The sequence below is a fragment of the Epargyreus clarus genome, unplaced genomic scaffold, assembly GCF_041222505.1.
Source record: "Epargyreus clarus isolate Ecla_fem2 unplaced genomic scaffold, WU_Ecla_fem_2.2 ptg000014l, whole genome shotgun sequence".
Lineage (NCBI taxonomy): Eukaryota > Metazoa > Arthropoda > Insecta > Lepidoptera > Hesperiidae > Epargyreus > Epargyreus clarus.
In genome coordinates, this window is record NW_027332222.1 from 10,477,320 (window position 1) to 10,500,621 (window position 23,302).

The 23,302-nt window shown below is 35.4% G+C and overlaps 1 protein-coding gene across 1 annotated transcript in view; it reads left to right on the forward strand.

Annotated features, from left to right (window-relative positions):
• tyn (trynity) overlaps positions 1-23,302 on the forward strand; it is a 77,611-nt gene that overhangs the window by 31,325 nt on the left and 22,984 nt on the right. Inside the window, exons 3-8 of the mRNA XM_073080095.1 lie at positions 4,926-5,006; positions 6,826-6,958; positions 14,709-14,799; positions 17,072-17,239; positions 17,967-18,095; positions 19,646-19,774. Coding sequence (XP_072936196.1) covers positions 4,940-5,006; positions 6,826-6,958; positions 14,709-14,799; positions 17,072-17,239; positions 17,967-18,095; positions 19,646-19,774 — 717 coding nt within the window. The 5' untranslated portion in view covers positions 4,926-4,939. The remainder of the gene's footprint in view (positions 1-4,925; positions 5,007-6,825; positions 6,959-14,708; positions 14,800-17,071; positions 17,240-17,966; positions 18,096-19,645; positions 19,775-23,302) is intronic.

The window sequence follows — 23,302 nt, forward strand, 5'->3', positions numbered from 1 at the left end:
TGCTAAATTTCACTTTAGGAAGTAGGATACATTAAAAAGGAAATAAAAGGTTTGATAAAAACAATAATTTACAGTTAATTTACTTCCACAAATCGTTTTCAAAAGTGGATCAAGCGCACTTACGTATATTTTAAGTGGGTAGGCTTTAAATTCTCCACATATGAGATTTTCAGTCTTATCTCGAGTGGTCTCGTCCACATACTCGTATCACTTACTGCTCCATCTGATATTCAAGGCGTCCACGTGCGGCTCTGACCCCGGCGGCTAACATCAAACGGTTTGTTGTCCATCGTTTCCATTTGTGTGGTAATGCACATTTTGTTCGTGCTTGACAAAGATGCTTGCGACCTCTTTTTGCATTCACCGGGAGTTATCTATGCATATGGTATGCGTCCTATGGGAAATCGATTCACGGTTTTAAATATTGAGGCTGTTTCTTATAAATAAATAGAATAAAATGAATTATGATTTATTACGCTTGTAGTCGCATGTGGATTTCATTTTGCGAGGAGTGTACTATTTAATACCTTTAACTACTTTTAAAAAGCGGTTATGACTAAATTTATGGGTATACCTAAATTATACATAAAATATTTGACTAAATAAATTGTACGTAAAGGTTTACTGTAGTTATTTGCATACGTTGTAATAATTGTATCAAGTATAAGTTCCTTCACGTTAAAAATAAGTCTTAATTTTTATGTTGTGTAACTTCACAAAATCATGCACACAAGTAAAACTTGCCGTAGAAACTTTAATACAATAAATAATCTATTAGACTACATAACAAATAAATAAATATAAAAATACAAATCACATTTTAATTACTCAAATTAAAGCTCGAACTCTACATCTGTAAATGCATTCAGAACGTCGATATTAATCTACGAAATGGCCGTGACACGGTATATTCGTATAAGTCCTATTATGCGGAGTTCGTTGTACCAGTAACTCGGTGGCTGGCTGGTAACCGCATTGTTCTCCGGTACCCATGTCTGACGGTCATGGTCGCTAATTGGGGAAGTGATTTGTCAATATTGAGGTCAACTGTTGCTTTCTTTTTCAATTATTACACACTAGTTTTCCGGTGGTACGCTGCCCGCTTTGTATTATTTTCTAAACTATTTTTAGTACAGTTTGTTTATATAGGTTTCTGTCATCTATTTAATTAGCTATTTGATTGTCATACGATTTTTACTTTTAACGGCCTATAACTATAATTTAGTAATGGATGACGTCTTGTGTATGTAGTTATATTTTGATCTTACCGTTATTATCTATCCAATGATTAATAATAATAATTATAAAATCAATCTATCTAATGTTTACAAAAGATCTATTCTTTTTCTTTATCTATTTGTTAATTTCTGCATACCTATTAGAATTTTTGAAATTTCGAATTTGTAAAAACCTAAAAAATATTTTAACCTTAGTACGAGTAGGTACCTACAACTTATTTTTTTCATACAAAATTTTAAAGTTCGTTAACAAATGAGTACCTCAACTGATTTCTCATTTCTCTAGTTGCGGCGCCCCAATGACTAGACATCTAGAATTAAGTTCAAGTCTTTTGACGAATATGCTTGTCATTAAGCGAAATGGGTGCATACTATGGCTGCTGTACCAACCTCCTTTCTCGTAAGTAATTATTCCGATAGTTCACAGATATTATTTGCAACCGTAACAGTACATAGACATTGTACCATTTCTTGTTCTATCAATCATTTTAATACACGTAGTTAACATTTAGTTATTAAAATACCAACGCTAAACCATTCTCACTGAATAAAAATCCCGTTCATCAGATTACTTATGCTAATAAGAGGAAATAATAATGTAATCGTGTGAATTTTATATGAACGCTATTCTGTTTTCTTTGATGAAAATTTCTCATGAATAAAAACTTAGGGTGTTTAAGATTAACGCAGTCGGTAAAAAGGAGGGGGAATCGGATTGTATTTTTTACGTACAATCGATTGAATTGATTTTTTCGGTGTATGAGAATGTAGAGTATTTCCCTTAATCACTCAATTAACGTAGGGAAGTATGTTATATTTGTGTCGGTGCATCTATATTTATTTCTAGTATATGTTTTTATTTTATTATTTTAAATGAGTATAGTGGTATCATTTTAGACCATACCACAAGTTTCCTTTTTCGAATAATGAATGTAATTTTGTGCTTGAATTATCAAAAAAATATTATTAAAAAAATGTGATCCCGTAAGTTAACTAAAGTATATAATTTTCAAATTTTCAAAGTTTCATCGTATGTAATTTAAATAAAATATTACCGCGAAATAGGTAAGCACTTAATTTGAGGATAGATTTGGCGGAAATCCGCCGTCAATAGCGTTACTCATCAGAATTTCAAAGACGCGTCAGTCATCATTGCGGTTGTTAGTTACGTCGAAGAAGTAAACGCCGAAATGACTTCCAAAGTCGGCTTTACCGTTAAATTGGGCAATTTGAGAGCGCATTGTTCCTACACGGTGGCTGCATCTGCGTTACCGGTGCGCTACGCTAGCTGCGTTGTGATATAACCTGGATATAACTGTTATAACCATTATGTGACAGCGTAACGCGTCATCCATACATAATTTATCGTACAACTCTGCTTTTTAATTGCATCCGCGCTCACTGCGTCCCGTTTCATTTTTGCATTGTATTCAGCAGCTTAACAGTATTTGAACAAAGGCATTGTGTAAAGATTCCTATCGGAATCTCACATCCCAACCGTGATAGCGGCTGCGGCTGTTAGAAGTTCTATAAACACACATTTAAATTCGTTTCATTATTCAACACATTCTACGCATAAACAGTCCAAAATTTACATACTAAACTGTAAATTATTATGGTTAAATAAATAAATACCTAACATTAACTACGTGCTTTTACTTATATAGGTCATATAATTTGAAGAATTTATTTTAAATACGAATAAGGTTAACTTTCAAAAAATATACTTTTTGAAAATAATAACGTTTTAAATTAATATAAAAAACTTAAATATAAATAGTTTCTGGTAAAAACTTGCAAGACTAAATTTAGTTTAACTTAATAAATTCAATTGCTGACACTTATAACTGTGTCAGTCGATAAGTACGTATCCAAATTGAAATCGATATCCGATTTTTTCATGTAGAACATTGTAGCTTGGCGAGAAAGCTACCTAAATTAAATCGGTGTGTTTAAAAGCACAATTTGTTTTATAAATCCCATTCTCATTACTTCGTAAAGAGAAACGGCTTTACTTTCCTTGATTGCTTTCATTGATAAACAAAAAAGCAACTTAGTTTACTACAGGTGAGTGTGTAAATTAGGTGTTTATTGAATGTTGAACCAAGCAGAACATTATAAAGCAATCGAAAGCTGTTCAATTCATTAACGATGCATAAGAATGATTTCAGCTGTTCTCCGCAAAGAATACAACAGTCGTCTTACTTTCACGTTTACGAATCATTCATCCACTTGATAAAAAGACTAGTGAAAGCGTTATTGTATTGCAAAATTAGTTGAAAATTTGTGTCATTGGCTTCCCTGTTGGCCCAGACCGATATAAGCTTGACATTCATTCAATACGTACTTATAGTGCCTCAGCGAGATTATTGAGAATTATTAGTTAAGCGTCTTTACTGCGTTCATCAAAAACGTACTTCAATGCATAGGTGAATCCATTACTATCCTATTACTAGGCACGTTTCTCCTCTCAGCGTGAGGGCCATGGTCCATGTTGGTCAAGTGCGGATTTGTAGGTTTCATGCACCTTAGATAAATTTTGTTAAAAAATACTTCAATGTGAACGTTTCCTCATTTTATTTTCCTTCACATTTAAAATAAGGTATGATTAATTTCTTAAACGCACATAATTTTGAAAAATTAGAGGTGAGGAGTGCCTGGGATACAAACCAAGGATTCCTATATAGGAATATTGAGGCGCCGAATTTTAAAACACTAAGCACTGCCTTATTTAAATCGTATATTATTTGAAAATTTTAGTTAATCAAGGTTTAATCAATCAACACAAGTTATTTTGTAAGTTTATATGAATCGTATAAAACGTATACATATAATGAACGTGACATACCTACATATGAAAGGATGTTTGCAATCAATTATGTCCGATTGCTAAATCCTTTCCGGGACTTTCTCCATAACAGAACTGACAGTCCAAAGCCCTGTGTAGATCGTTCTATCATGAGTTTGCAATATCCGCAACATTGACAGCACGTGCCCATCAAAGTCTTATAGCATTTATGCATAGCTCTAGCGATTTACGAATATTTGTAACCGCTGAGCTAGGGTTGGTACCTCACTACATTTTTTTATATGATTAAGGTATCAAACGAGTTTGAAGTCCATGTGATGTTAAGTGGTTACTGTTGACCATGAACATCTGTAACCAGCTTCATATAGATCAGTGGTTATACCAGAAGCTAATCACAGATGCGTTGTTACTTTTAAGGACTAAGTTAGTCGCTTTATATGTAAGTCAGCCGGTATCCACATGCTTCCAAAACGCAGAACGGCTACACGTTGAAGGTGATAGAACCCTTTGTGGTTCGATTCCGACGGCAACCCCACCACACCTACTTCTGCCTAATAACAGCAGTATTAGGCGGTGCTGTGTTCCGTTTTGAAGCTTATGGTAAGGGAGACATACTTTTTCGAGGCTTTCCAACTTAGTCCTTAACGGTAGCGGCCCATCTGTGTCCGACCTCAGATATCTAATCCTATCTGGGGTTGATACAGATGTCCATGAGCGGTAGTAGCCACTTACTATCAGGTGGACTGCATGCTCGTCTGCTACTCCTATATTATAAAAAAACATTATAAAAAGTTGTGGTTGTGGTACCAACTCGGTCGAAGTGTTCTGGGTCTACCTTACGGATATTTAAAACTAATTGTTGTTTTCTTTTGTTCTAGGTGGATAACTCAAAATGAAGGGCAAAGCGCTGGTCCTGGCGCGGCTAGCTTTAGTGTTATTGCAGGCTTCATTCGTATTCAGTAAGTATTCATATATTTTTCTGTTGTATAATTAATATGCAAGTACTATTTTATACTTGCTCACAATTTGTGGACTTACGAATAAGTAAATACAGCACTGACACAACTATTCCACTCAATTTATCACTGATTCAGATACTTGACCTCTGAAATGGTAACAATGCTCGCCATATAACGGTTATCTATTGTTGCTAATCGGATTGATAAGAATACCCTTCTAAGCAATGAAAAGTTTATGAAAAGCAATTGCAGTGACTCAAGTACTAACTGTTTAGTAATATTGTAGAAGATCATTTAGGGTACACTAGTGTTACGTTAGTAAGTAGTAAGTTAGTTGACAAGTAACGTTAGTTAGTAGAATAAAAAGAGATACATAAAATAATGAAGAAATACGTGGTCTAGAAAAATAATGTTATACTCATTAGTGTCTTATATTTGTCAATGAATGGCGTTATATTTTTACCATCCGAAGCGATAAGCTTTTGGAGAAATAAAAAGGCCAATTTCAACTTCACAAATATTCTGCTTTGTTATCGTGCCTTAAACTTTAGTGTGGTACATTAAAACCCCCCTGCGAAAGTTCTAAGTGTTTGTGAAAGTGCGTTTCATTGTATCGATTTTATAGGTTAGCTCGTAGAAGGTGCCTAAGGCTCACTTTATTGTCAATTCAATATCTTGACTCTTGAAGCCTCGATGTTATTCTAGATAAGTAATTAAATGTATTAGCTTATGATATGGACAGACTAATTTAATTTGTATGGCAAATTCAAATCTTGAACTCAGGTCAAAAATGAAAAAATACGAATATATACTTGGAATTCTACATTAAGAGATCTTACGTGGCCCAAAAAACATGATAATGTAACTATGATTGATTTTTGACACGACATGGTAGTAGCCATAGACTTAGAATTTTATGGACATCCTATCTCTAAGGTAGAAGCGCTTCAAGCTCAGTTTCCAAATTGGAAACTTGATTACTGTCTGTCCCATTGCTCAGATACCTGTCGTAGTAAATATAGGTAAGTAGAATTATTAGGTAAACAATTTCAAACGGGAGCTAACTGAGTTGTTTGTGGACACAAGTGTTTACTGAGCACTAGCTAATGGGTTAGGGCTTCAACATTTCCAGTGGACTTGAAAATATTCTCTAGTATTGTATGTTTGTTCTAGAAAATGTGTGCAAATGCTTTTCAAACTATTCGTTAAGTTAAGGAATGTATTGCATGTCACCATCTCTTTATTTATTTCTGTTTCTATACATACATAATATGTGTAATGCATGAGAGGTATATTGGCCGTGCTACTAAGCCGACGGATCTGTTTAATCTATTCTGGGATCAATTCGCCAAATTCATGACACGATTTACCATAACTTTTGATAAATATAGTTTTAATAATAACATTTTGTACATACGAAAAGTAAATTTTACCTTCCACTTGTATGTGCCATGGCCAACATTTATTTTAAATGGTCTTTGTATATGAACAGTGAATACTTTAATGATACCTTGTAGTCGAAATATAAAAGTATATCAAGATAGAACGCAAGAAATTTATTCATCATCATCAATAGATTTATAAGAAATGTTCAATGGATTGAATAGAGCCTTTGAATAACTCGTATGAATGAGGATAGTAATTGGCAGCACTACGTATGAATTAGACCGAACAATTCAGTGAATTAATTTAAATCAATTAGATTATGATTACACTATGCATTATACAAATTAGTCCACGAACGATATACAGAGCTCAAAGTGCGGGACAAAAGGTTTTTGTGTGACTTAAAAGTGTTTAACAATTGACATTGTTTCAGGTCGAATGGCATTCGAGAAGTTGACGGATGTTGACTTTTCTGGCACGGCGTATTATACTGTTCGGAACCTATCGCTGTACGAGTGCCAAGGGTGGTGTCGTGAGGAACCTGACTGCCAAGCTGCGGCGTTCAGGTAACTAAACCTTATTAATCATCAGCCGGCATACACTTAGCTCTTAGCACTTAAGCTCCGGTATCTTGGGGGTAAAAGGGAAACTAAGCCTACCTACCATTAATTTTATGAACACTGTAATGATTGAGTAGGTTTCTTTACGTTTTAATTTATTTTCATCGTTTGAAATATTATGAAACTATGTAAACGAAATCATGTAAATGAAAATTATAATACCTAAAATCTTAAAAAAAATATGTTCGTAAAAATTGGGTAAGAACTATGCAAGTGTGTGACTACCTTGTGAATAATATGAATATTACAAATCTTTATCCATGTATAATCAAACTTAGAGGTACTTCACCTGTGAGCATTGCCAAAAAAATATGGATCATATTGATGTCATGCGAATACGATTGTAATTATTTCCTTAACCGTGATATTATCTTAACCATGGTCATGCATTAAATTCTATATTTGTCTTATTTGAGAAATGCGAAATCAATAACTATCTCCGCATCGGCATACGGACGTTGCACACAATCAGAAACATGACTTGTCATTCTGACCGATCATGAAACAAATAATAACCATCTAGTATCATCATCTTCGATCACGAAGCCTAACCCAAATGTCCGAGATAAGCGATCGGATTGACGTGAAGAATCACTAATTCACGTACGGAACGTGTACCGGGAAAGATGTGATACGGAATTTGAGGCACCAACGTTTCTAAGATTCCGAGCTAAGGTCGATCCGAATGTGTGTCAGTCTGCCACACGTCCTCCGCGGTTCAGGCATTCCAATGATACGGTCTTGGTTAATAACAATGTGTCTGGAACAGCTCGCCACAAACCGTGTAAAAGCGGAAACCAACCTCGACGCGCTCCAAATTGGATAACAGTAAAAGTGATCGCATACGTCTTCAATAGATTATTGCCGGTGAACCACTTGTAAGCCATCTATGGATTTCATGTCTATTGGCGGTTTTGAAACCATATTTAATTTAATGGTATTGTGCGTTATTTTCTTTTCAGACCGTATTGCACTTACGGTAAATTATGCTGTGATTGCTTTTATATTTTTTATGTTCTAAATACAGAAACTGGTTGGCGCGATAGTGTCAATTGCGTCTACGAGTATACTGTTATTAGTATTTTTCAAATAACTCCGTCCATAACTAAGTGCTCCGTAATGCCATCTGATCGCGAAATTCGAGATGTTATCGACTTTATTGCATTCCACTTGGTTGGCATTTGAAAAGTAGTAAGTATTTTTATTTAATGCTATTTTTCGCACAATTGACACTCCTATGCTCTTCGCTTATCGTAGAAGCATCTCAAATATCTAGACGTGTGTCTCGTTTTCTTTTAATCTATTTATTTTATTACATTAACATTGTAAATATGAACATTAATTATAGCAGAAGTATTCCTATTGTTTTCTGGTGTTATATCCTTCCGTCCATTATTAATAAGCAATGGAAACTTTTGTGAACCAAAGATCAACATTTGATAATTTTTCTCTATAGATTCTAGTTATTGATAATATTTAATTTTTGGTACGCAATAAATGGATAAATTGAATATAAATAATAGCTAAAAGGCGGATAGATCTGCATGGTAGGTCCTGCTGCTTGTGTCACGTTTCTGTTATATCTCTAATAGGTATCAGATATAAATTTGATGTTGATTATAGATGCCCTTGAGCTGTTTCACAGTATATCTCTTTGTTAGATGAACATGAACATATCATAATATATAAGTTTTTTTTTATAATATAGGAGTATCAGACGAGCATGCAGTCCACCTGATGGTAAGTGGCTACTGCCGCCCATAGACATTTGTAATCAACCCCAGATAGGATTAGATATTCCTACCTGAGGTCGGCCACAGATGCGCCGCTACCCGTGAGGACTAAGCTGGAACGCTTCGAAAAAGTCTGTCTTCCTTACCACACCCTTCAAACCGGAACACAGCAGCGCCTAACACTGCTGTTATTAGGTGGAAATAGGTGTGGCGGTGGTGCATCCGGAGTCGAACCACAAAGGGTTCTACCACCCTAAAAATACGTATTTTATGTTATAAGTTTATCTGTTCTCTCTATGAGGGCCATAAAATTTAGTTTCAGGGAAAGATAATTGCGAAAATATAAACCGCGTTTATTTTTTATATTAATGTGTTCAAATTTATTACAACCCGGACAACTTCATTTACTAGCGTACAATTCATACTCCACTGATTGCTATCATAACTTTGAAAGCTCTCACTTCCGCTTGCATATTTCTCGGTGACATGGTTTGGGCGTAAAAGCTTAATGAGCTTTCAAATGATATCATTAATTTCTACCTTGTCGCATACATTATCACCCAGTCGTGAAATATTTTCGGTGAAAGTTACATACGGTGCGATATATAAGTATTCTTCGTGTATAGTGACAGTTTTATGATCGGAATTAGTCACATATGAGATATCTTATTCACTTTTTCTTTGAGCGTAGACAAATATGCTCCTATAGTCGGTAATAGTTTATGATTTAGTAATGCAACGTGTAATGTGATACAAATAATGACATCGTATTATTATTTTAAATAAGCAGCGATAGCCTAGTGGTTAAGAAACGCGGCCTCTCGATCGAGGGGTCCGAGGTTCAAATCCCAGGCACGCACCTCTGATTTTTCAAAATTATGTGCGTATTATAAATTAATTATCACTTGCTTAAACGGTGAAGGAAAACATCGTGAGGAAACCTGCATACCTGAGAGATTTATAAAAAAAAAAAAAATCTCAAAGGTATGTGAAGTCTACCAATACGCACTTGGCCATATTGGCGGTGGACTATGGCCTAATCCTTCTCATTCTGAGAGGAGACCCGTGCCCAGCAGTGGGACAGTAATGGGTTGATGATGATTATTTTAAATTACCTCATTTTCACTGTCATCAGCGAATAAATTAGTGTTTTATAGAAGTTTATGAAAATGTGTTAAGGAACTCTAGGAGTTTTAAAATGTTTTGTTACTTCTTGTAAGGTTTTAGAGTGAAAGCCTCGTTTAAACTTTTTTACTTCTTTCCTAGTTCTTCTTAACTGCACATAAATAATTAAAAATGGTACCTTGCAAATATGCTTGTACATATAGCAGAGGGCAATACTTGAAACAGATGTGTGCTTTTATGTTATACGTATTTTAGCCCATGTAAGGTCGATTAGAATCAGTCGCTAAACAAGTATTAGCTAGTATTATCCTATAATTTACTTTCTACTATCACTCAAATAATAAGATTAAGATCCTAATAAAAGTATTATCGAAAGTCGCTTCAGTATTTTCAAACTCTTAAACTATATTAATACGGCAGTGCCAATCAATCAGTGGGTTAGATTACGTCTTTATCGCCTCATTAAGTATTATCCAATAAGCACTGGCTAATGCAAAAAATTAATAGTGTTAAGCCCGAGTGAGGCGTCTAACAGTACAGTGACGTTTGTGAGATTCATCGAAATCAGTTCCAACGGGATTGGATATCTATTCGGTAGATATTCGATTCAATTAGTCGAGACGGAGCGTGGATCTTTCCCGCGCTTCTAATTTGTAATATAGCTCGTATCTTGGACTGACTTGTCCAAAGAAATACCGATCTGACAAAGAATTGACAATCCTTAACTGGACGTGTTGGGACTGAAAAGCTTAGAGAATATTTACGCCATTGGGTATCCGGAAATGCTTGATTACAAAAAAGAAAAAATGATTCTGAAAGGACTAAGCGTATTCTATGGTATACTGTGATACATAGTTAAATTATGTTTTCTACGTTTGTTAGACTATTGGAGGCCGTGGATATGTATAAAACTGAGTATAGTACGTAATTTAGTTGTCTGTCTGGTAGGGATCTCGGTACCCACTGTGCATGAGACGGGTTTGATGTCGGATTAAAGGTAAGAACGCTTTGTGGTTAGTCTGCGGAACTGTAATTTCAGCTTTACAGAATGCAGTAATCAGAATACAGTAGCAGCATATCGCTACTGTATTCTGGTTCTGATTATTAGTTGGTTTTGAACTTCAGCTAGAATACCGTTGATTATTTCTATCTCCAAAATGCCCTATATAAGGATAACCCTGACTGTCTGATACTGTCAGATAAAACTCAAACTCGATAAAATCTGCGCTGGTTGACTACGACGTGTTTCGCATCAGTGATTCATTTTTGAGCGAACTTATCATTTACTGTCACAACTCTCATTTGCCGTATCACCTCGATCTCTACTTTCAGATATCAATCGAATTGGGTTATTAGTCGATTATTCTATCATAGCATAATTAATGCTTTCTCGGATCAAAATACATCGTTGATTTTAGAGAGGAAGATGTATTGCAACGATATGATTCACGCTGCTTTACAATTTCAACCGTTCGCCACATGATTGATGCGGTTCTCAGATGCCCGCTCTGAGGCGCCAGTAATGGCCGCCTGTAGTTCGTAATCTAGTAGTTGTGTGCATAATTCTAGGTTGTTGCCCACTTAACCTGTCATTAAATTGCTCTAATTTGGTATTGTTCGGATTCATATCGTGTTTTATTGATGCTTACCTGCGTGAGATTTAGAAGGGTAATGAGTAGAATTCTATCTTATTAATGAAGTTATGGAACTTAGTTATAGGGAAAACCTTCAAAGGGTTGATGTATTGGGAGAGACACCAAGCTATAGTTACAATTTTTTCTCTTTTTTTGTTAACGTGTCTATCCTGTCGGGATATTACTACGAGTTCACATAAAACCTCAGGATGTTAATGACGGTATATAACTATTTATATTATAATATTTTTTTGAGGTCGCTAGTGCGATAGTGTAAGCTCTCATTGCCATTTCGAAATCTGTGTTTCCCACAGGCAATGGATACCGTAGCCCTATTATGGAGTCAAATGACTGGATTCGTTATTCACAAGTAGAGGACGTCCCGACTATGCTTCACGATGCTTTTCTAATGCGGAATGATACCGGAAAGTACGGATTAGTGACTAATTCGTGTCGGATGTTGTTATACCGTCCATAACGCTTCCGACAAGGTTTATCGACCGCTATTCATTGATAACAACCGGGACTGACGGCGTAACATGAACTCTGAATCATTGAAGCATGGTAGCCAGCAGTAGTCACTCATCCAAGTTCTGACCGCCCCTAATGTATGCCGCCATCAATTTCAATATTAACAAGATTTTTCAATTTTATTAGAAAAATTCCTTTACCCTATGAGAGCCACATTTCGTTCATTTCTGTCCTGGAAAAGGAACTTTAATAACTTAGCTCTATTTATATCCCGTGGTTATCCCGCGGTTATAACTTTATATGAGTTTATTGCGTTAGTGTTAATAAATAAATAAGTAAATTGGCTGACGTTGCTATCAGGTCTAATCAAATAGATATAAAAGCGAGGCTTAAAAGATTTATTACAAGTGTACCAGCTGCGAAACAGAAACGGAATTCAATGTCATTAGTTCCAAGGGCTTTCTAGAGCATTAATCATTTCTCCATAAACGTGTTTATGTTCACGACTAGCGGTGTGATGTTCATTAAATTGTATTGAGATTTAAATAGGTATTTTAATAGTTTATACGTTTCTGTATGGGAAATTGTATTTCTTAATAGGTAGCTTTAAACACTAAGGTGACACGCAGATTTTACTGCGAGTAAAATTTAACGTAAAATTTAGAATAACTACCTTATTCCAGTGACTTATAGGTGTAAATCAGAATATACTATAATACAAAATTAACAAACCTTATTAGATTCCCGTAAAAATGAATTTACAAGAACGGTAAATAGGTCCTCCATCATTTCTAAACAGAAATTCAAATTCTAAGTTTCATTGAGATTGTTTCGAAATTGGCGTATATTCAAACAATCTCTATGGAACTCCCTTAGGGGTAGAATTTAAAAAATCACTCCTTAGCGAGTGACTACATTGTAAAGGAACCTATTATCCAAATTCTACTTCATTAGTTAAGACTCTGCAACAATCAACACAAGTATTTTTATAAATATACATAAATTTTATTTATTAGTGCTTCCAAGGCGCAATAAATAAATTACTTGTATATTTGTCAAATAAATGTTTAATGTATGTTAATAAGGTTTACACTTCTCACTTAATTAAAATGTAATGATGTGATTTGCATATTAAATTATTAAGAAAGTTATAGATGTCCTACTGGACCACTTTTGTTGCTAAAGACAGCAGTCATGTGAAGAATGTACACATTTTTGTAATAAAATAAGGTTCCTAATTAGGCAGATTAATGTTTTTAGCAGATGTATTCAATGACACGAACTTCACCTATTTGCAATATTAATTTTAGCGTTGTTACACCTATGCTGCGCTTTTAAAAATAATATTATTTGTAGATCAGAATAGGCATCTATATGTATGTCATTTACATATACAAGATGATTCACATAAGTTTTTGTTTGAAATACATGTGTAATAAATTTCATGGGATTTCATGGGAAGTGATTGTAAATTGCATTGCTTACATTTTAAAGCACATGTGCAAAATTATCGTGCGTTGGGAGAAAACATGAGCGTGCTACATGTGAATTTGTAATTTGGCGACTGGTGCTTTGCACGTACATGACACAGTTTCTACTAGACCAATTACTTTGACTAGAAATTCTGAGCTTATGATAAATACATACCGACCGCTAGTTTGTATGTAAAGACCTCAAATACTATACAAATACCGAGTTTTCGCCCACCGTCGCATCTCCGCCCAGTGTTTAGTTTTTTACACATCTCGCTTAAAATCTCTTGATTTAAAGGTTAACAATGTTACCTCTGCGTGAAGTTGTATCTAAATTTGTTCAGATAATTATTAAGAAAGATAAATCGATGCAAAAAGACAGCTACAAATCTTGAAAAGGAGATTCATGTTTCAATATCCTGTATATACTTACCTATGTACGTTAGAACAGCAATTATTTTGAAACCATAGATAGACATAATCTCAGTTAACTAGACTGCCAAGATACAGTTTACACGTACACATAGTACAGCAAGTGTCTTGCAGTAACACGTTTACCGTAGATATTATAAAACACGAAATATCAACGCAACGGTACTGTCTCCGTTACACGGCGTAACGCTCGGTGTCATTAGCAGTGATGTGAACAGTACCCTTATCAGCAACATAATGATTGATAGCTGTTTACGTGAACGGGCTTTTTATAATCGGTTTGCCTAGATTAGTATACATTGACATACATCGCGGGAATCTATTGGATATCGGAAGCCTATCGGTAATTGGCATTCCGTAAATGCTTACGCATGCGATAGGGATAGGGATCTTTCTTTGATTTGTCAGTTATTTCGAGTTAATATATCCTACAAATTAGTAATATCTTAGTAGTTAATAAACTACGCTTATAATTATAGGTATTTAGAAGAATATAATAGAAATAAATAAATAAATTTTGAATATTTAACATTCAGTTTTTACAATATTGTAGTACCTACATAATCACTTTTATAAGACTTTTCGGCAATAAGGTTTGACTTTTTACTGTCAATTCTAAGGCGTAGCAAATAATGGGCTCTAAAAAAACACATTCTGTAATGAAATTATACTAATATTTACGCTATTTTAATTGAAAATATGTACAAATACTGCAGATTTAAAATGTTTGTTGAATATGAAATGTCAATGGTATTCGTACTATTAGCACTACATTAGTCGTAAGCTACATACAGTTAATGCGAAGTTAATGTTATGTTGTTTGTTCCAGTTTTGTTCTGAACCCGTTGACACCAGTGCAAGAAACGCGGTGTTTGCTGCAGAATGACACCCAGGCCAACAATCCGATGGCGACGCCTCAGGTACGTTTGCTTTTAAATTATGATGATAGACAGGGGCGGCATTAAGGCGGTACGAGCGGTGTGACCGCTTCGGACGCCGTCATACGAGGAGCGCCGAAGAGGGATGCCGAAAACACCAAAGCGTCACTGTTTAGTAAAGAGGCTACAGTTAATTGATCGGCTACTTAATTATTATGGTGCCGTAACTATAGTGTGCGAGCTAAAAAAATCACCGCTAGAACCTAGGGAGCGCCACTATGAGATGTCTCACAACCCAAAATTTTTGCTAGGACCACCACTGATGATAGATCTATTCTTAGAACTACTGTAGTGTTATAACTTAGTCCTCAGGAAAAGTACGCATCGCAACTTAGGAGTACCTATAACATGCAGAAATCTGTCAATAACGAAACACCTTTAAATTAATGCGTGATATAAAATCGAAAATACATGACCAGTAGTAGGTCGATGATAATAGGTACATGCACCTTACATCTACTTTTATGTTGTAAGTTTTACATATCATTAAATTTCTACAGCCTTTACCAAAGGGCTTGACTAGGTTGATAATAAATTAAGCATACATTAACCATACGAGTTTGTTTTAGTATTAATTTACACGACAAATCTGATGAATAGCACATAGTTATATTAATGCAAACGTTTACACACCATTTACATATGTTTATTAACTGGTCAGAGGAGATAATATATTAGGGAAAACGGCTAAAGTGTCGTCATTCTAAATTGACAAACACTACAATTTAATGTTCCTTTATTGAGATATAGTAGCGTAACCTGAAGTTTATTATCAATAGGACCATTGACACTCATTTACATCCGACCTGTGGATTACACTGCACCTTACGTAAAACCTGTTCGAGCTTCTAGTTAATAGCCGAATAAATCTATACGCAGATAGGAGCCTCCGGCTTACACTCCTCGTTGCCAATTAGTTTAGATGCACAGATCCGATTACCAGCTGCGATTGCTTTAGTTAGGCATTCTTCAGGAAATCTAGCAACTAGGGCTTAGAGGCTATTCGGGTTTAGCGTGAGATTGTTTAAGCCAGAGGTTCTCAAGCTTTGTTTACCATTTTTACAATCAAGTATTGTTAGTGTCCCCTTTTCTATTCATAAGGAATTGGTCGATGAAAACAAAAACGTTTCTACAATTTCTGAAACTTGTAAACCTGAAAAACATAAAACATGTAACTCCCCTTAATTCGCGTAATCGCCTCAATTTTTTACAGGCCTTTCAACCGTCCCTTGTAAGCCCTGTGGGGGCTAAGGGGTCATTATCACCCACTTTAAATTACTGGTTCAGATTCTCAGATCCAAAGATCGTTCTAAAAGTGTTCACATCAAACTCTGATACTCATTACACCTTTTGTTTATGTTGCGATGGAGCGAAAATAGATTGAGAAGTGTTATTAGTTGTCTCCGTAATGGGCATCCGAGTTTATTACGTACACGGGTCATTATTGAGCGGGTTTTTGCTTTCGACATAGATGGTCTTCAACATCTACTGTTGCTTTTTTAAACTAGTTTAAATTATCTCTTTGAATATCAGCGGTGTTCATGTTTCTCGGAGATAAAGGCTATCCTGCTCGTAACTTACGTACTGATTTATTTTTCTTAGTAATGCATTAACCATGTATCTAAAGTACTTACACTGTTTATACATTATGTAATGACTAGGAACTAGCGATGAACGTTGTCATTATGTCAGTTCAACGAACATTATGCTGTAGTATATAACTAAGTGTAGTGTTGGATTGGAATGTCATCCCTGTAAAAAATAGAAAACGGTTTTGAAATATGGTTATTATAAAATATCTAAGTTACACTCATCGTTATTGTAAAAAAATAAATAGGAAACTAAACAGTATCGGGTGCCTTTCATATTATTTCTCTATTACCATTAGCATGATAAAACGCACTGAAATAAAAATCATAGTGTTAATCATTTGTTGGTCACCGGATAACATGAACTGTTTATTTTATACATCTAACATTGCACTTATTATGTTTATTTCTTGTGCCGTCATTTTTAAGTTTCGTAGCTGATGTTATTAATTTTCGTGATTGTAATTGAACTCGAATGTATTAGCGCGTTTGTTAAATTGTGAATTGTAAAGTTTTCGTTTTTTGTTGAGTTTGTTAAAGTTTTTGTTTCTTGTTAATTTTGACAGTGACATTTGTTTGTTTACATTTTGGACACCTAATTATGAATCAGTCTATAGGTGTTTAATTTATGTGTTATTGACAGTATAATTTTTTATTTATAACAGAGAGCCGTGAACACATACTACATGGTGAAGTTGCAAGTGCGGACGGAGAGTGTTTGCTTGCGTCCGTGGGCCTTCGAGCGAGTGCCCGGCAAGGCGCTTCGGGGTCTCGACAATACTATAATTTACACTTCCACCAAAGAGGCCTGCCTCGCTGCCTGCCTCAACGAGGTAAAGTACCCACTTTGCACAAATTACCAAGTAACAAACTATCACCATTATATCATTTTCATGCCCACGGAACCTGACGCGCCGGCGATTTGTCTTACCCATCATGAGCGGACTGTAACTAACGCCTCCGCTTTGTTGTTTCAACTTATCTATTCAATTTATATTTTATGGGTATGTCCCAGTTCTAGTAGCTTTCAGATATTGGAAAATGATAGAAACTTGTTTACAATGTACCCGGTAACTAACTTCGTTGGGGTATTTAACATTGTAAGCTTTTAACTTATGGAAAAGCTTATCTTTTACTGAATATTGATATTGTATCGCCGTAAAGGTAACAGTAAACTTAAATTGTGTTTTCACGATTCATTAATTTGAAAGAACGTAAAACAGAAAGTTCACTTACGAACGCTATTAAACGTTAAATTTGCAAATTATTTTAGAAGTATTGTCTGAAAATTATTACGTAAGAGTCTAGTACTTCATTTATGAGTTTTATTTTTATATCGTTCAATAAGTTAAACAATCTAACTTACATGATTTATTTTTAGTCCTGTCTCCTGTCTGTTGTATCTTGTATCTTATCCTGCCGACTTCGGATAGGGCTTCAATTCAATATCCGGTTAATTACAGATGGTAGAGCAGTGATCACGTATCAACGTGGACTGCTCGTAGGTTACTTAATAAAAAAAAGTTGCAGCTACCTTTTACCAATAGATTTTCTATACAGAAACGGTTCCCGTGTCGGTCCGCGGAGTACGAATATGGCAGCATGCGATGCGCGCTCAGCGACTCCGACCGCCGCACCGCGCAACACTTCGTACAACTGGTTGATACACCCGGCACCGACTATTTTGAGGTAACATATCCAATGTTTATTAGAAGATTTCATTTTAATTAATAAACTCTTTGTAGAAACGAAAACTAACTAAACTTTTAAGGTGCTAGAACCATTTGTGATTCGGCCGCGACCGACCCGCGGCTTCACCGCCGATCTATTTCTATTTCTTATTTATGTTATTAATCGGTGTTAAGCGCTGCTGTGTTCTGATTTGAAGGGTGTGGTAAAGTATGTATCCCACATACTTTTCCGAGGCGTTCCAACTTAGTCCTCAGGGGTAGCGGCGCATCTGTGGCCAAACTCAGGTAGGAACATCTAATCCTATCTGGGGTTGATTACAGATGTCCATGGGCGACATTAGCCACTTACCATCAGCTGCAAGCTAGTCTGTTACTCCTATATTATAAAAAGAAACTAGCGCTGCTTGCTGTACAACGCCGTGTGGTCTGAAGAGTGACGTAGAGATTGTAGAGATACCAACATAACGCTATCCAACTTAAGTTTTATCCCCGACCACAGTACTTATAATCTTAGATTATCTAAAGGTTCGCTTATCTTCCCTATACTTTATAGCAGTCTAGTATAAAAGGTGGTTATACCATCCGTATATTGAGTGCGGAGCCACTACAGCAATCTATTTATATTATATAGGTAACAGCTGCAGTAAGTGATGTTTTGTTCTGGTTCGATGGAATACAAGTGTCCTTAAGAATAGTTATAATTATACTATAGATGGTCTTAAGATTACATTACATTAAACTTTACAGTAAACATCGAAGTCAAAAACAATTTGACTTACCTCAATATCAAGCGATACTGTAAAATTTCCGTTATTTTCTCAAATAAGGCAACGATAATACAGTGTCGCTAGAAATTGGTTCAACACCAATAATTTTATACGACGGAGATACCGTTAATACATATTTAACGTGCTTATTTATAAAATAAGCAGAATCCGCGAGCGGGCACAAATCATGAACCGCTACAACTTAACTGCAGTGCAGCTTTCTGCGGGCCACTTTCCAGGCTTATTGAATGAGCCGTGTTTAACATGCGGCATTGTTAATCTGCGGAAATTCTAGGAAGCGTATTTAGATCGTATGTAATGATGTGCCGAGTCGGCGAATTTTGGTATTCGAGTACTTTAATACTCGTAAAAAAGAATCGAGACCGGACTCGAGTCTAGAGTATTCACTCGAGTACTTACTGTACTCGAGTTATCATGAAGTATTTACTGTGTAGTACTTTGTAACACTGTTCAAAATATCACAGAGCAAAAAAAGGTCACTTACTAGACAAAATTGAACAAGTTTTAACTTGTACAATTTCTGCTGTATTCGTTTGCCTATATAAGTTACCTAAGACTCGAGTCAGTGTACGAGTACTGTCAGTATTCGAGAATCACTGGTACTCGAGTATCACTAAGTACTCGAGTATGCGAGTATTTGTAAGTATCGAGTACCGACTCGATTCCACCTGACTTGGCACACATCTCTATGTAGGTAAATGTTGTTGCCGTAACGGGTGTTATTTGTATTTGGAGTGATTGTTTGTGTGTGGTCGTGCAGAACCTGTGCCTGAAGGCGTCGCAGGCGTGCAAGGGTCCGCGAGTGTTCACCGCGCCGCGCGTGGGCGTGGCCGAGGACAAAGTGGCGCAGTACGCCGGCCTGCATTACTACACGGACAAGGAGCTCCAGGTATTTATCCCTTTTTATGTTTTGCTAATTGTTCTACAAGTCTTCAATTGGACCGATGATAATAGGAAACGTGTTCGTTAACTGCCAAGCTTAGCTCTGTTCATAGAATTCAATGTTATAAAGTCGTTTAATTTGATAGCAAATATGTTGAATGTATGTTTATTTCGATATCAATTCCATGAATGTTCCTATGTTATAAAATTATCCTAATAGGGAATTCTAATTACAGACAAGCTTTCCTCGAATCCTTAGCGCGTTTATAAGTAGTCTTTTTTTCAAATTCAGAATTTTTCATTAGTTTGACGTTTAATAATTAAGATATACTTATTATTAACCGACTTCGAAAAAGGAGGAGGTTACTCAATTCGACCGTATATATATATTTTTTTTTTTTTTTTTTTTTTTTTTATGTTTGTTCGGCGATTTTTTCGCGATGCCGCGACCGATCGACATGATTCATACACCATTGTATGCGGCTAGTTTCACAGGGGGTCCCATTTCGAGGAAATTTGAAAATTTTCGCCAGTTTTCCCGGAAAATTGGAAAAACCCGATTTCATATAAACTTGAATAAGTCGAGTATTTCTTAACCAATTTTAATTTTCTTTTTTTCATATGAAAGGGTGTTTCGTTGCGGTACTTTCCTACCTTAACATTAATACGCTCTGATGATTAGAATTTAAGTTAGGGGGTGGAACTCATCTTCACTACCCCTGCTTTTTACATATTTTATGACAACTTACCTTCTGCCCACTCAATTCTCATGAAACTTAAAATGAACATTGAGTGTCTAGGTTATCATGATATGATGGAAAATTTGACCTTCAACTCTTCAACCCTGGTAATGCAGAAGTGCCTCCTGCCTCAACCATACAAGTTAGGCATTTGGAACTTATGGATATTTAATAAAGTCGATAAGTTGAGATATATGATGGAAAATTTGACCTTCCACTCTTCAACTCTGATAATGCAGAGGTGCCTCCTGCCTCAGCCATACAAGTTAGACATTTGATGCTTATGAATATTCAATAAGGTTGATAGGTAGAGATATATGATGGAAAATTTGACCTTCTACTCTTCAACTCTGATAATGCAGAAGTGCCTCCTGCCTCAATCGTACAACTTAGGCATTTGGAGCTTACGAATATATGATAAGGTCTTTGAGTAGAGACATATGATGAAAGATATGACCTTCAATTCTTCAATCCTGATGATGCAGAGGTGCCTCCCATGTAAAGTATATAGATTAGACATTTGTTGTAATGAAGTAGCTAGACAGAAATATATGATGAAAAATTTGACCATCAACTCCTTTTTATTTTCTTAACTATTGAATTAAGGTAAATTGGACCGGTTCACTCGCAGAGTTTTACCACCTAGTTTGATTTATTAACTTATCTGTTCCTACCTAACCTAGCCAATAATTAGTATCTCATAAAGCCTCGCCTATAGTGTTTCGTATTGAATTGGTTAGGTTAGGTTGGAACATATAAGACAATATAAAACTAAGCGAGAAGGGCGCGGCAGCGCCCTGCGAGCGGGTGGGTCCAATCCGTATCTATTCAGACTTTACCTTTATTCATGATCACATTTATACAATTTTACATAATATTAATACAAACGTTAGCATATCATCACTAAAAAGGGTGAAAAAAAAAATTTTAACAAAAAAATAAAACCGACTTCTATGTCACTACAAAGTAAAAAATAATTGAAATAAATGTTGGTTTAGTACATATTTCTGAAGTCGGCGCTCATATTGGACACGCTGTTATCAAACGAAATATATTGAGCGCCGACTTCAGAAATATGTACTAAACCAACATTTATTTCAATTATTTTTTACTTTGTAGTGACATAGAAGTCGGTTTTATTTTTTTGTTAAAAATTTTTTTATGCTAATAAGTTTCTGTACAATTATCGTCTCATTTATGTTTGATGTCAAAAGTATACGTGGGCGATTTGATTTATCAATTTAGCAGAAAAACACATACTTCGCTTAAAATATCTAAATAATTATTACACACATTAATGATGAAAATTGTAATTTATAACAAAATCAATAAAAAGTCTTATAAAAGATAAAATAATCATTTACTATTACCATAATTATTACATATACTTACATCCGATATAAAAGTTGTCAAAGTATCGTATTTATTCTAATAAACCGGTGATTATAATATGCACTTGAACTATAATTTGCATAACGATATGTACATTAATTTCAGTTGTTTTGGTTTCATTACTTACAAAAAGTCACTGTGTTATCGTAGAGATCATTATTACGTGTTAGATACGTTAATGGACCTGCGCCCGCGCATATAGATCAATCATGCGATATAAATAACGCATGTTGGACGCCATTTTTACTTATTTTTGTAGACTGGATAATTATCTAGAATATAATTATGTACTTGGGGTAATGTTATCTCGCGTATCAGAGCCTTGGAGTTGCCTTAGGCTGACTGCCTGTGGGCTGCTATCGCTTGACCGACTAGTCGTTTTAGCGATTAAATAGTGGTTAATGCGAAAGTTAAAAGTTATTAGGTGACTATTTATATGTAGTTACTTACGCATTTTACAAATGTCGTCAGATTTTTAGAATTAAATGAAACAAGTGTCGCTCGTCCGTCGCTCTAGCAGCATTTAGACGCTCGAGCGGTAGTGGCTTAAGTAACTTGTCAGTAGCTTAAGCGAGTCGTGTCGTAGTAGTCTATGCAACTATTGCTTAAGCAATAGTAGCCAATGAGGAGTCAGCCTTAGAGTTATAAATAAACATGCATGCATGCCCTTATCTGTAATTAGTCCATGAAGATCCCATTATGTAGTAAATAATTGTCACATAATTACTTTTTCCCGTAAACTAACGGTCTCGTATTGTAGGTCACGACGTGTTTACTCGCTTGTTATAATTATATAACGTGATGTTGCAATTCTAAGTGAATTCCGCATAGGTCGTTGCAAGGGTCTGACATGGCATTCTGTCTACATACACCATTAACCTTCATCCATTACTATTGCTGGGTATGCGTCTCTATTCAAAATGAAAAGGGTTGCCTGTAATCCAGCTTTCATCAATACAGGTGTATTTGGGAAATTTGAATAAATGTTGACAATATTAAGCTGAAATATTTGGCATTTGGGTTGTTGCACAAGGGACGCGTCTTTGGTCAAAGTAAAAAGTTTAATCCACTGTTAATGAAGGTTAATTTGGGACATTTTAGATAATTTTAACAATATTATGCCGAAATCATCGGGATATGGGTTGCTGCCTTACTGGGCACGATTCTCTACCTAAATTTAAAAAGGATTGCCGATAATCTGCCGTGAATCAATGCAGATTGATTTGGTATACCTACTTCAAAATATTTTGAAAATATTCCGAAGTCTTTGGTATTGGGTTACTATATTATGTTTTCCAACGATTAAAGCGAGCGACTGATAATTTTCTAATCATCCTATGCCAAGAATATAGACGTATCTCATATCATCATTTCCATCGTTAAAGTGATTATTAACTTTCAAT